The following is a 13,090-nucleotide window of genomic DNA, read 5'->3' on the forward strand; positions in this document are numbered from 1 at the left end:
GTCTCCTCCCTGTCTGGAGAGAATGTAGGCCCCGAGGTAGGGTGGGCGGGAGGTCCCCTGGTTCAGTTCCATCTTAAACAGACTGAGCACTCACTCGTGAGCTCTGAGGGGAGCCTAGGGTCATTGCTCAGGGAGCAAAGAAAGGTTGCAGCAGCACAGATAAAAGGAGATCAGAAAACCCAGAATGGGCTGTCTGTGGCCTTCGAGAAAATCAATCTGAAAACCTGCTTTAGGCCAGAGGAAGCAAACCTTTTTTCCAGGTCTGGCTGGGGAAAAGGTGAGTCAAAGGGAAAACTACGAGCTCTGGAACCAGGATGAGACAGGTCCAATCACAATTCTGTCACTAACTGTGCAAATACCTGGCCTCGATTTCCTCATCTAAATGATAATGAGACTTACACCTCAGCCGTTGTGGAAGGACTAACTGTAGCAATATGTGAGAAACTTTAGAGCAAAGAAGGGCACATAGCTGATTTTCAATGCTTTTCCTTCTTTCCTTTAACGAGCACTCAGACCGCCCCAAATGCAACCTTGATGGGATTCAGTTCTGCATCCTGTCCAGCGCTGCCCTCTTGCCATTGCCAAGTTCTTCCTCTGAGAATTCCCAAAGCGAGACTTTGGAAGGAAGAGACAAGGGTGGGAGGTAGTCTGCCTCTACCATAACCAGCACACAACCTTGGGCAAGGAAGTGCACTGTGATGAACCCCAATTCTACAGAAAAGCGAGAAGCATTCACATCTCAGTTCTGCCTTCTGCCACCTGCCAGCTGTGTGGCCCTGGATGGGACACTTAACCAGTCTGAGTCTCAGTTCCAACAGTATTCACTTGGTGGGGTTGTAGTGAGGATTCAATGAATTGTTACAGATTAAACTCAGCGGTTGGCAATTTGTGCTCACTAAATGTTAATGTCAAGCATTGCTTTACCTGTGTCCCTGGTATCAGACCAGTGCTTTACCTGTGGTATTTACCATGAAAAAGAATATCTGAGCAGGTCTGATTCTTGGGAATTTCTTATAGTAGATCCAATATTTTCTCTGTAGTGTATTCATTTTGCCATTTTGCCCTACTTCTGATAACTTTGATAAGTATTTACTGAGCATAGATTATGTATCTGGGTACTTGGAGCATCTACTATGTACTTGAATAAGTACCTAGTGCTAGCCTATATACTATATGCTACTATAACACTGTCTTTCACAGATCCTAATACAGTCTGTAATATGGTGTGTGTGTGGCAGGGGAGAGACACTATGTGATTAATATCTTTCTCTCCCATTAGACTAAGTTCCATCTGGTCAAGACATCTGGTTTTAATCACCACTGTAGCCCCAGCACCTACTACACAGGAGGTACTCAATAAATATTTGTAGGCTGAATCGAGATACTGTCATGTTCCCTGTTATTCCAGAGTCTACAAGGAGTGACAGGCAGGTAAACTAGTAATCTCAAGGTAATCTGGTAAGCGTAATGGTAGAAATATGCATGAGGTGTATAGATAAGAGGCTCCTTGCTCTGCCTGGATAAATCTAGTGGTCAGAGGAAACAGAATAGAAATTATGCCTAAACTAAACCTTGAAGAATTTATGACAAATTTTGAGAAAGAAGAGACTCACATAAGCAAAGGCATGGAGGTGTGGATACAGACAGTTTTAGGATAGACGGGAACCACAGCAGTTTGCTAGGACTACAATCTAAGGTAGACAATGAAGGGGATGAGGTAGGAAAGGTAAGTGGAAGCTAGCTCACTGAGGACCTTGTAGGCCAAGCTTAAGTTCCATGAAACAAGTCAACATTTTACATATAAGAAGGAAATCACCGAGTCTTCTCCATTTTTTATTTCTGTAGAATACACCTTCCCAGGAAAAACAGCATCTAGAGTTAGCCTGTGAATTCCAGCTCTGCCACTTACATGCTGCATGGCCTTGGGTAAGCCATACGACGTCTCTAGCCTTAGTTTCGTCATCTGGTGCATGGGGGTTAGAGCAGTGATGAGGGTTACCAAAACTAATCTATACGAAGTACTCGGCATGTGTCTGGCACTTAGTAAGTGTGTGATTAGAGACTGGCTATTATCATTAATCCCTTCTGAGTCCAGGCTGCACAGCTGTCATCTATACGACAACACTATCCATGAACATTCTCTCCTGTCACCTTCTAAACTCCCTGAGAGAAGTGGTTCAAGGCAGCCTCAGCTTAGGCTGACTTCTCTTCTAAAGTGAGTAGTACCTTGGAAAAGCTCACGTAAAGACAGATACTGCAGGACATACACACTCATTCTCAGATATCAGCCTTCCCTTCTTTTCCCAGGGAAATGCAGCCAGACTGGGTCTGTTCCAAAAGAAGCCATTTCAAAGCATAGTCCTGTTTCTGTGTCGGCCCCACTCCCCTACTCAGGAGATTCTGGTCAGGGTGGGCTGGGAGATTCCTGAGACAATCTAATAGATTAGTTTCCAGTTTAGCATAACAGCCAGACAGATTTTTGCGGTGAAGTCATCCAAGCCAATTAAAAGGCATTTTTCCCTGCTGTGAGTTCAGAAGTCCCTTTGGTTTGTTCCAGCTCTCTGGGTTGTTTCATAATAGGTTCCACCCTGGGTTAATTAATAACCCTTGATTCCTACTGAAATGCAAAGGCTGAAATCTGTGTGTAAGCACATTTGGGCAGAGGCTGCTGGCAGGGCTGGAAGAACCCAGGGGGGCTCCTCTCATCACGGAACAAGCCAAACCCCAAATGGTGGAGATGATAGCAGAGCTGACAGCAAATGTGAAGAGTGGCCAAGCAAAGGCTGAAGGTCAAGGCTGAAGAAGAGGTATGAGGAGGGCAGAAGGGGAAAAGGAGGGAGATCACAAGCAGTTAGAGGAATCACAAGGCCGGAGAGCAGATAGGTTGGGAGTTTGAATGTGGGATATGAAATGGGTCAGGGCAAGTGGCTGGGACTCTTGCCATTGTAATATGTGATGAATAAAATGCAGTTGATGATGGCTTGCTTTTACGTGATGCCAGCTCAAACACATCATGTGGGCCTGGTTCCATCCTCTGTGTTTTAAGGAAAATAGGTCATCTTTTCTCTTCTATTTTTAAACACAAGTTACATGTATGAGAATGAAGCTTAAAGGGCCAAGGACGTGGCAGGAATATATATGCATTCACTTAATAGTTACGAAGCCCTTTCCATGAACCTCATCCCTAAGCACAATATTCAAGGATAAGATGCCTTTTCACCCAATCTAGAGCTGTTTCCCAGCCTTCAATCTCCTGCCACCATTTCTACCCAGTACGTTTTCTAAATTCACTATCAGCATGTGCATCCTAACACGGAAATATCATCGCATGACTCCATGGTTTAAAAAGTGCCATAAATTATGTCCTCACTGCCTCTAGGACACAATTTCTACCTGTATACCTTGCTACATAAAGCTCATCCTGATAGATTGTTCTCTATCTTCTTGTTCAGCATCATCTCTCACACTCCTGCTCATGTACCCTCTACTCCGGGCATTTCCCCTACATGTGACAAGCTGAGATTAAAAACATTTAGCTGGGAGATGTGCGCATCTGCACCTTTCTCGGCCTGACACGGCTAATTCTCTCCCCCAAACCCCTGCCGAGCATCCGCTTCCCCGCGGAGCCTTTCCTGCGGACCTCCCGAGGCAAGGCTGCCAATGTCTCTTCTGTGCTCCACCATGCTTTGGACAGATCTCTGTGACAGCCCTCACCACAACTTATTATAGTAGCCACCCAATGGCTCTTTCCACCAGGAGAACACTTTGAGAGTAGAGGGCCCTGTCACTAAGGCAAGTACAGAGTAGGTGCTCAGTAAGTGAGATAAGACAAGTTCCATTTATTTTTTCATTACATACCCCACAAGAAGTTAAAGGGCTTATTGAGTTCTGTTTCAGAACCTCTGCTTAAATTCCATTGGCATCTCATTTATCTGATACTCGCAGCGGGCAGGGCAGAGGTTGGTGGAGTGGGTTTGCTGTCAGGAAGAGTAAATTAGCAAACATTAACAGGTAGGGGTTAAAGAACTACGAGCTGGACTTTCCAGTGTCAGAAGAAGAACTTGCTTTCATTCCCTTCATTCCCATTGCTGCTTTCTTCTCATTGCTAGTTAAGGTGCTAGTGGGTGGTACCGCCAAATCAGCGAGGAGGGCCCCAAAGGGTCATCCAACCAGTAAAACAGTCCTCGTTGCATTCAGAATCAGTGGGGCTCGTCCAACCACAGTCTCAATATTCCCCCTGCCCTTATGTCCAGAGCCCTCCTTTGGCTGCCAGCTGTTGCACTCCATCCTACGACCCTCTTTCCCTCCCCCACAAGAAGAAATCCTCTTGCAGGTAAGTGAGGAAAATGACTAGAGCATTAGATTAATTCATTTGCTATTAAGACCAGCAGGAGGGACTAATGGCTTCTTAAAAGGGGAAGACAAAAGATAACATTGGCAGGTGGGGAAATGTAGTGGGGAAAAAACAATGGCATGGGAGACGGGAGCCTGGCTTCTCCACACTCTGGATTCCAACAGCGATCTGGTGTGCGTGCTAGGTCTAGTCACTTCTCCTCTCTCGACCTCTCAGCTGTTAAACTAGGAGGTAGGATCAGATGATCTTCAAGGTCCCTATGTGGCTCCACCCTTCTATGATTGTACCACATCATCCAATCACTCACACATTCACTCAAAAACTGACTCGGACCTGTGCTGTCTGCTCTCAAGGAAAAGTTAGACGTTTGCAGCAGGTGCCAGTGAGTGCCATATGTCAATGGGAAGTATGACTGGATATTATATAAATTTAAAAATACACATAAACATTAACTTTTTATATTTCTTATCCCTCCAACTATACAGCAGATTGCTTTAGAACATGGATTATATCTTTCCCATTCCTGAATAATCCCAGAGGCTGACACTTAGAAACTACTTCAGGCAACGAGTGCTCAACGATGCGATTGTAAAAATAGCAACGATACTTACTAAGCATTTTCTATACGCTAGGATCTGCTTTGAATACTTCGCATGTAGTATTTTATTACACTCTCACAACTCTAGGTATGTTATTATTATTGTTGTTGTCGTTATTATTATTATACAAATGAGGAAACTGAAGCACAGAGAAATCAAATGACTTGCTTTAGATCACTCAGGAAGTGGCAGAGCCAAGATTCAACCCCGGGTGGCCTGGCTCCAGAGTCTGAACTACTATACAATTCATGTAGTCTGAAGACATAGAATTACACTTAAAGGCAGATAGTGAACATTAACTCTTAGGGGAAAACAAAGAACAAAACAGAATGTTAACAGGGGAAGTAGGCAGCAACAAGCCAGAAACATCAAACGATGAGTAAGGGCCGTTAGGGTTAGTCAGGAATAAAGGAGTCTTTTGCTGGAAGAATATCTCATAAGAATTTGTAATTTACCCAGTAGATCAAAAAGGCAGGGTGAAACAGGAAGGGATGGTAGGATTCGGTGCTCAAGGAACCCGAGGAAGAGGGAAAGGCAAAAGCATGATGCGGACAAATTCAAGCCCCAACATACACTCTGACAGATCTACTGGGTTAAGAACCAGGACCCCTGGAGTCAGCTGAACCTGAGTTCAAATTCCAGCTTCCCCACATTTTTACTAGCTGTATGACCCTGGGCAATTTATTTAAGCTCCCTGAGCCTCAGTTTCTTCAGCAACAGGCATATCATGTGCATTAAGTGAATTAATGCATGGGAATCACTTGACATGGCCCCTAGCATACAGTAAATGTTCAATAAAGTTTACTACCATCGCCATCGTTTCTCCACCTCTCTATTGTCTTCTTAAATTGGTGAGCCTAAAAATAGATCTAGGAAGGTGATAAACTCACATTAATCAATGCCGTGGTTGAGAGAAACACTTGCTCCTCTAATGAGTTATGTTTCAGCTAATCTGCCCTAGTGTTCCACCTGCTTTTTTATTCGCCCAGCTGGTGAATAAAAGGCTTCCATGGAGACCTCCACGCTCTTAAAAATAATACAAAACAGAACGTCTGAGGTCAGGGTAAGCCAAGCCAAACAAATAAATCTTGCAGGATTGTGTTAACAAAACAAGGCTTAGTGGATCAGAGCGGGTAGAATTCTGTCGGACTCAGCCCTGCAGAGAAACACCAAGCTCTGGTGAATTTCAAACACAATGAGGTCACATAGGAAGATCAAATTATGGAGCATTTCAGAGTTCAGCATCAACGCTTGGGCTGTTACCAGGAGAGCATTCTGTGCAAGATGGACTCCAGAACCATGGGTCATGTGGAGTCCTGGAAATCCAAACCAGAAGGTGCTTGTAGATCATCTACGCAATCTCTATGGACAGTAATCTGTCAAAAGCTATCAGAATTATAAATGTCCTGGGAGGCAGACTCTGAGATGGACAGGAGCCTGCGAGAGTTTCATCAGGGAGTGCTCTGGGCATCACTAGCACTAGAGGGGGAAGAAAAGGGAAGGAAGGAGGACCGGGCAGGGGAAAAGCTGAGCTGCCCTGCCATCTCAGTGGAGGGCTTTGCTGACTGCACAAAGAACTCCGAAGCTGGGATGGCCTTCAGCATTGTCCCAAATTGAAGTCAGGGGGCTAAGTCTTTATACCCTGTGCTAGGCAGTCATTGAATACAGCTGCCCCCAGGAAAGGGATGTCACCTTGGACAAGGCAGCTCTCCTCACCAGAGGGAGGCACTTACTAAAGAGGGCTGACGACTGAAGGTGTCTGCCGGCAGCAATTCCTGCAGCTGGGGGAAAAGTCCTTCGTTCCTCAAGGTGCATTACAGCTCTCATGGCCTGTAATACCTTTGGCACCAGTTATATGCCCAGGAAGCAATCCTATGGATATACTACAAACGTTCGAAATGACATAGGTTTAGCATTATTCGTAATAGTAAAATTATGGAAAATAAATTATGATATATCCATATGACAGCACCCTAGGCAATCATTAACAAGAACAAGGCAGCTCTGCACATAGCCTCATAGCCTCATGGAATAAACTCCCGGATATATCGAGTGAAAAGTCAGGAGCAGAGTTGTATGGCTAAGAAGACGAGTACGTGTGGATGTGGAGCAGCCGAAGGATGAACTTGCCCCTCAGCCCCACACCCATCCTTCTGTATTCTCTCCTGCACCATGGGAGCTGAAAGCCTAACTCTGCACTTCCCTGATTCTTTTGCCACATAGTTCCAGGTTGATTTCTACCAATGGGAGTTGAAGTTAGGAAGATGTTAGCAACCATTCTGCTTCTGGTGGTAGCTACAGAAATTTCACCAACAGCAACAACAGATTCAGCAGGTTGGTGGCAGTTCCTGCAGCATCAGTGGGAATGCAGGCTCATGGATCTCCACCGGCAATGGTGGCAGTTCCCACAGCAGCAGTGGCAGTGACAGCAATGAATTAGGATTGTTGTGACTGTGGGTAATATGATGTCCCCTTTTGACCCATTTGAGATCAACTCGTCTTATTAAAGCCTCCTTTGAAATACCTATGGTGACTTATGTTTTTTTTCTGACCAAGTACCGTTTATGAAAAGCAAGGAAAAATAAACATATATGTGTATTTGATCATTTCATTTAAAATCTCTCTGAAAGTTATCTAAGGAATAGTGATAATGGTTAAATGAACTAGTAATTAGATTAGTGGGGACACAGTTGGAGGTAGACTTTTCACCAGACACCGTTTTTCACCTTTTCAATTTTTGACTATGTAAAAACAAGTAAAAGAAAAAACAAAAATTATTTCCTATTAGCTACATAAATTTCCTATGAAATATTCCCCAAATTAAACATCCAGTTTCTGCTGAAGCATTTCCAGCACAGGGGGGCCCCTACCTACCAAAGGGGCATGGCCCTTTGATCATTAGTCAGCACAGCTTAACAGTTTTGTTTATACCAAGTCGAAACCCATCTTCTTGTAAGATTGTACCATTAGCCTGAAATCTAGTCTCAATGAAATAACTTAGGGTAGTGGTTCGGCACATGTGCACATAAAACCTGGGTTCAAATCCCTCCTCTAAACAAATTTCAGGCAGGGCGTTTAACCTTTCTGAGCCTCAGTTTCTTCATCCACTGTGGGGAGAGTCATAGTACCCATCTCGTAGGAATACAGTGAGGCTGAAATAAGATTGTACAATAAAGTGATTTAATGCATGCATAATGTACTATGATCCATTGGACACATTTGATCATTGTTTTTGATGTTTCCAACACTGGCAGAAAAACGTAGTGGAAAAGAGGAGGGCTCTGAAGTCAGACTGCCTAGGTTCAAAAACAGGCTCCTGCCGGTGATAAGTCTATGTGACGGTCTTGACTGTTTAAAGTATTTTGAGGGAAAAATCCTACCTTCACTTCTAGAAGACATTTAAGTTGAGGAAGCATAAAGGGCAGAAGATAAACAGAACGCCAACCAGCAGCCTAATCTGGGATCCACACACAACTACCTAACCCTATCCCAACTCCAGCATCACACAAGGACAGGACTCAGAGGGAGTCGCTGGCATTCACATGGAAATCTGTGTCTTGTCCAGCTTCCTTCATTGGATTCAAGGGCAGGGTCTTCACCTTCTCTGGCCTTTCTCTCTATCTGCTGGAACGCGGCATTGTCATTCCTTATGCTTTGGTACCTCTATTAACACCAAGGAAAGATTTGGTCATTTCAGCCTTTTTTTTTTTTTTTTAATTAACAAATGAAGCCCAAGGCCTGTTCCAAGTCCTAGTCCGTTAGTCTCTCAGAACTGTGAGTCTACTTGATATTAATCCATTCGTCAACTTCACAGAGTCCCACAGAGGGGTGATTTGCACCTGTGGAGAAAAAGACCCTTTGCCTCAAATATAAACAGAGGAGAACTTGACATGCCAACCACTCTGGCTGGAACCTCTCAGGCCCTACTAGACACTGCTGTGAGGCCCCGCTGAGCCAGTAGGGCATTCTGGGTAATGGAATGCAACATGATGCAGTCCCCCCAACTGGCCTCCCCAGGGTGTCTTGATTTCTGGCTCTGCAACAGCTGAGGCAAGCAGTTTTTGAACTGGAGGGGGAAAGGGTGGAGAGAAGGAGTGGAGGCTTCCTCTAGGCCAACCACAACTAACTCATTTGCTCTGTCCAGCAAGACCCAGACAGCGCAATTATCTGGTTAATTTGGCCCTTAGTTGGGAGACAGACTTCCAAAATGTGAGGCCAGCTCAGACTAAACAGTGGCTTCCATCCTAAGACTTCTCAAAAGCGCTAGAGGATGCATTTGAGACCCACCAATTGATCCAGCTGGGAAAAGACAATTGATTCAGACTCTAAGATGGGTTTTAAGAAGGCATGTCTTCCAAGGGGAAATGTCCAAATGCTCTGCTAATTGGTCCCTTGGCTAATTTGCCTTCTGGCTTCCATGGAGGGGGATGGCAGAAAATCAGGATGACTCTAAAGCAGCCAATGTTTTCCAGTGTGATCGTAGCCCTCATAGACCGGCTGAGTGTCCCCAGAGTCACTGTGTGAGTTTCTCAGGGCAATTCTCTCTGATGGTCCTGCTCATAGATTTTGTACCCATAAGTTGGGTCAAGGGTGGCAATGGGATAAAAGGGGTAAAAATTAAAACATGCCTCGGAGGTTTTCACAAGCGAGTTGAGACAGGGCTGGCTAAGCTGGCAACTGAGCATTTATCAGGTGGTTTATGGAAAACTCAGATTTTTGAGGGGAGGTGAAGGAGCAATGATCTGTCTTCCCTGGAAACTGATAAGCAGCCTGGAATCTGTGGAATCTGTAAGTTTTCCTTCCGCAAGTATTTGCTTCAGTTCTAGTATGTGCCAGGCCCTGTGCTACTTAACAGAGTGGGATCCAGACAGCCATGGTCTCTACCCGCATGAAAATAATCCCTAAATATGTGGTTGAAAACTCAGATAAGGGCTAGGAAGGAAAGGCCGGGGTGCTATGAAAGGGAACACCCAGGTCACCTGATTGAGATCAGGGTGTGAGGGCTCAGAGAAGGAGTCTTTGAGAAAGGGGTTTTAAAGTTAACACTTGAGAATCTAATTTGCTTTTTCAGAAAGATGACTCTGTCTTTAGTATAAAAAATAAATTGGAAGTGGGTGAAAAGATGGAGTTACGAGGCTACTGATTAGGAAGGTTGGATAAGAGTTGATGATGAGTCAACCAAGGATCTAGGCAATGGGAAAGGAGAGAAGTGGATGGACTTGAGAGATATGGGATGTGGAGTCAAAAGGACCTGGTAATTGAGCACAGCAGCAGAAAGGCAGGAATGCAGGAGACGGTTCGGGTTTCTGGCTATGGTGGAAGGTAGATGGTGGCACTCTTCACTGAGAGAGGAGCTCGGGAGGACGAGCAGATTGGGATCAGGGGAAGATGAGGTGTCCTGTTTTTGAGTCAACCAATCTGGACTCCCCACCATTTCTCACCCTCTACTTCCGGTCTCCTTACCTCCGCTCATATATTCTTCGTGTTGCCATCTCCGCTTGTTGAAATCCTATCCATCCTTCAAGATCTGTTTCAAATACCACCCTCTCCTCGAAGCCACTTCTGACTCTCTCAGTCAGTGTGGCCCTGCTGCCCACAGCACTAAATTTGGACCTCTCTTTCCTGGACTCCACCTGTGTTGAGTTTCTGTGAAGACTTACCTTGCCTTCCTTCCTAGACCACAAACTTTTTGGGACAGAGCCTCTGATTCTATATCCTTGTTCCTCGCGTTGGCTAACTAGCATAGTATGAGGGAGCCAGGATTCAGACATTTGACAAATATTTGTTAAGTGAACAAAAATAACCCGCTTTCTGCAATGGAAGGAAAACCAGGAGACATTGGACTGACTTGAAAGCCGCAAGATGAAATTGAAATTCAATCTGTAGGTGTTTTCATACTAAGCCAACTCAAATTTGATGCTCAGAAAGGCTTTCTGTATCTTCAACACACCAAAATCAAAGTGCTGGAAAAGTCACATCTCTCTATTTTTTTATTGCGCTTTTCTGAGTTCATCTTATAGCAGGGACCTTAAATGGGTAAAGTTTACCAAGTGCTGGTATGTGCCAGGCACTGTTCTAAGTACTTTGCATGGACTAACTCATTTGATCCTCAGAGCCACCCTATGGAGTTGATGCTATTATTACTCCAATTACATGCATGAAGAAACTAAGCCACAGAAGGCTTAAGTATTACTCAACCTAAGTCACACAGTTGGTTGGTATTTGAACCTAGAATCTGGCTCCAGAGCCCATGCTCTGCTATACTCATCTAAAGACAAGCACGGTGCTTGGCATTGAGTAGGTCCCCAACGAATGTTCACCGAGTGGATGGGGGAGCCTGAGATCTGGAGAGCATAGGTTCTAGTCCGAATTCTGCCACTGACTTCTCATGCAGCCTTGAGCAAGTCCCTGCTATTCTAATCTCCTGTAAGGCTTTAAATAATTTAGCCCCAACAACAATGATACAAGGGAAATGGGGCACACAGAGATTAATTCACCTGCCCAATTCCCAAAAATGAGGGAGCCAGGACTCAAATCCACTGTGTTCCTTAGCCCAAGTGGGTCCATGCCTCAGAGACCATGGCAGGGATGCGGCAAGATGGAACTCAATGGAGCAGATGGACTTTGGGGCTCCCCATGCCCATTTCCATCAGAGAAGCTCTACTTGTCTCTATTTTGTAGAACTGGCTCCTACTTGAGATTTCCTTTGAAGGAAGGCTCTGCTATTAAAACAAAAATGTTGAAAACTACTGGACCAAATAATTCTAGAATTTAATGAGACTCCCAGGTATGAGTCGGAATTTTTCTGAAAATCTTGGCTCATGATAGCCACATAAGAATGGGGACCAAGGCTGCTCCTTGAAATGGCCCCAGCTACAGAAAATGTCAGCGTGGTGGTGCTAAAGACTCCGCTCCAACCTACCTGCTCCACTCGGATCTCCACCTCTCCATTCACCTTCTTCCCATGGAAATACTTGGCCCTGTGAAGGAGAGGGAGAAATCTCTGAGTCAGGATACAGACTGCTTTACTCTTTTCTCCCTTCTCCCAAAGGGTGCACATGCAGACACATTCTCTACCAAACTCCTCTCGCCTTGACTGACGGTTTTCTCATTATTTATATGAAAGTGTCGGGGGTGAGCGGGGGAAACTGTGTTGGACAGGAAGACTAGAGACTCAGGTTCTCTTCTGTCAAGTTGTTTGACCTCCTCGTGTCTCCATTTTATCCTCTCTAAAAGGAAGAAATGAATACCTGCATGAGATATTTCTAAGGGTTATTTTAAGGATCAAATGAGATAAAGAGTCCTACATAAATAAATACTACAGAATTCTTTTGAGTTACACCCTATAAACTCCACAAGGGACTTGTTAAATTGATCTATTCATCTACTCATTTCTCTATTTGTCCATCTGTCCAGTGAGCAGATCTTATCTGTTCCTTGGTCCATCTGTCCGTCCATCCATCCACCCAACCACTCACCCACCATCTTTCCTCTACATCCCTGCTTCTGTTTCCCCATTATCAGTAAATGGCATCCCATCTACTCATTAATCAAGGCAGAAACACAGACATCATTCTTGTCATCTCTTTCTCCCAATTTCCATTGATTCTATGTTCTCATTATTTCTCAAATCCATTCGCTTGTCCATTTGTCTCTAAAAGTCCTCTACTCTTGGCCTCCTTCATCTCTCTTCTCATACAGATTCCCTTGTCATACTCTTCTTTCATAGCACTAATTACAATTACAGTTAGTAACCGCGTTTAACTGTCTATGTCCACAAACTATAACACAGTTCCTTGAAGTCAGGAGCAATCTCTTATTCATCACTCTATTCCCAACACCTATCACAGTTCTTCGCACACAGTAGGAGCTCAATTAGAATTTGTTGAATGAAAAAATAATGGCAGAGCCCTTAGTCTCTGCCAGAAAACATGCTACAGGCTTTATCCTAAAATCTTTCTCACTTAACGCTTACCACTACCACCACCACGAGGCAAGTATTCTTATTTTCATCCTATAGACAAGGAAACTGAAACTCAGAGAGATTCCACACCTGGCCTTCTAATTCCGCACCTATGTTTTTGCTCAACCCTGGAAAATAGCAGCAAATATTGAGGTGCTCCTGGGTTTAGATATC

The 13,090-nt window shown here is 44.5% G+C and overlaps 1 protein-coding gene and 1 long non-coding RNA gene across 2 annotated transcripts in view; one reads left to right on the forward strand and one right to left on the reverse strand.

The window, feature by feature from the left end:
• Positions 1–13,090, reverse strand: part of SYN3 (synapsin III) — a 443,545-nt gene that overhangs the window by 375,362 nt on the left and 55,093 nt on the right. The window contains exon 3 of the mRNA XM_023527457.1: positions 11,876–11,933. Coding sequence (XP_023383225.1) covers positions 11,876–11,933 — 58 coding nt within the window. The remainder of the gene's footprint in view (positions 1–11,875; positions 11,934–13,090) is intronic.
• LOC111735985 lies at positions 2,662–5,767 on the forward strand. The gene is made up of 2 exons (XR_002779043.1): positions 2,662–2,807; positions 4,254–5,767. It is a non-coding gene; the product is annotated as an uncharacterized LOC111735985 (long non-coding RNA).

This window comes from Pteropus vampyrus, unplaced genomic scaffold (genome assembly GCF_000151845.1).
Source record: "Pteropus vampyrus isolate Shadow unplaced genomic scaffold, Pvam_2.0 Scaffold16, whole genome shotgun sequence".
Lineage (NCBI taxonomy): Eukaryota > Metazoa > Chordata > Mammalia > Chiroptera > Pteropodidae > Pteropus > Pteropus vampyrus.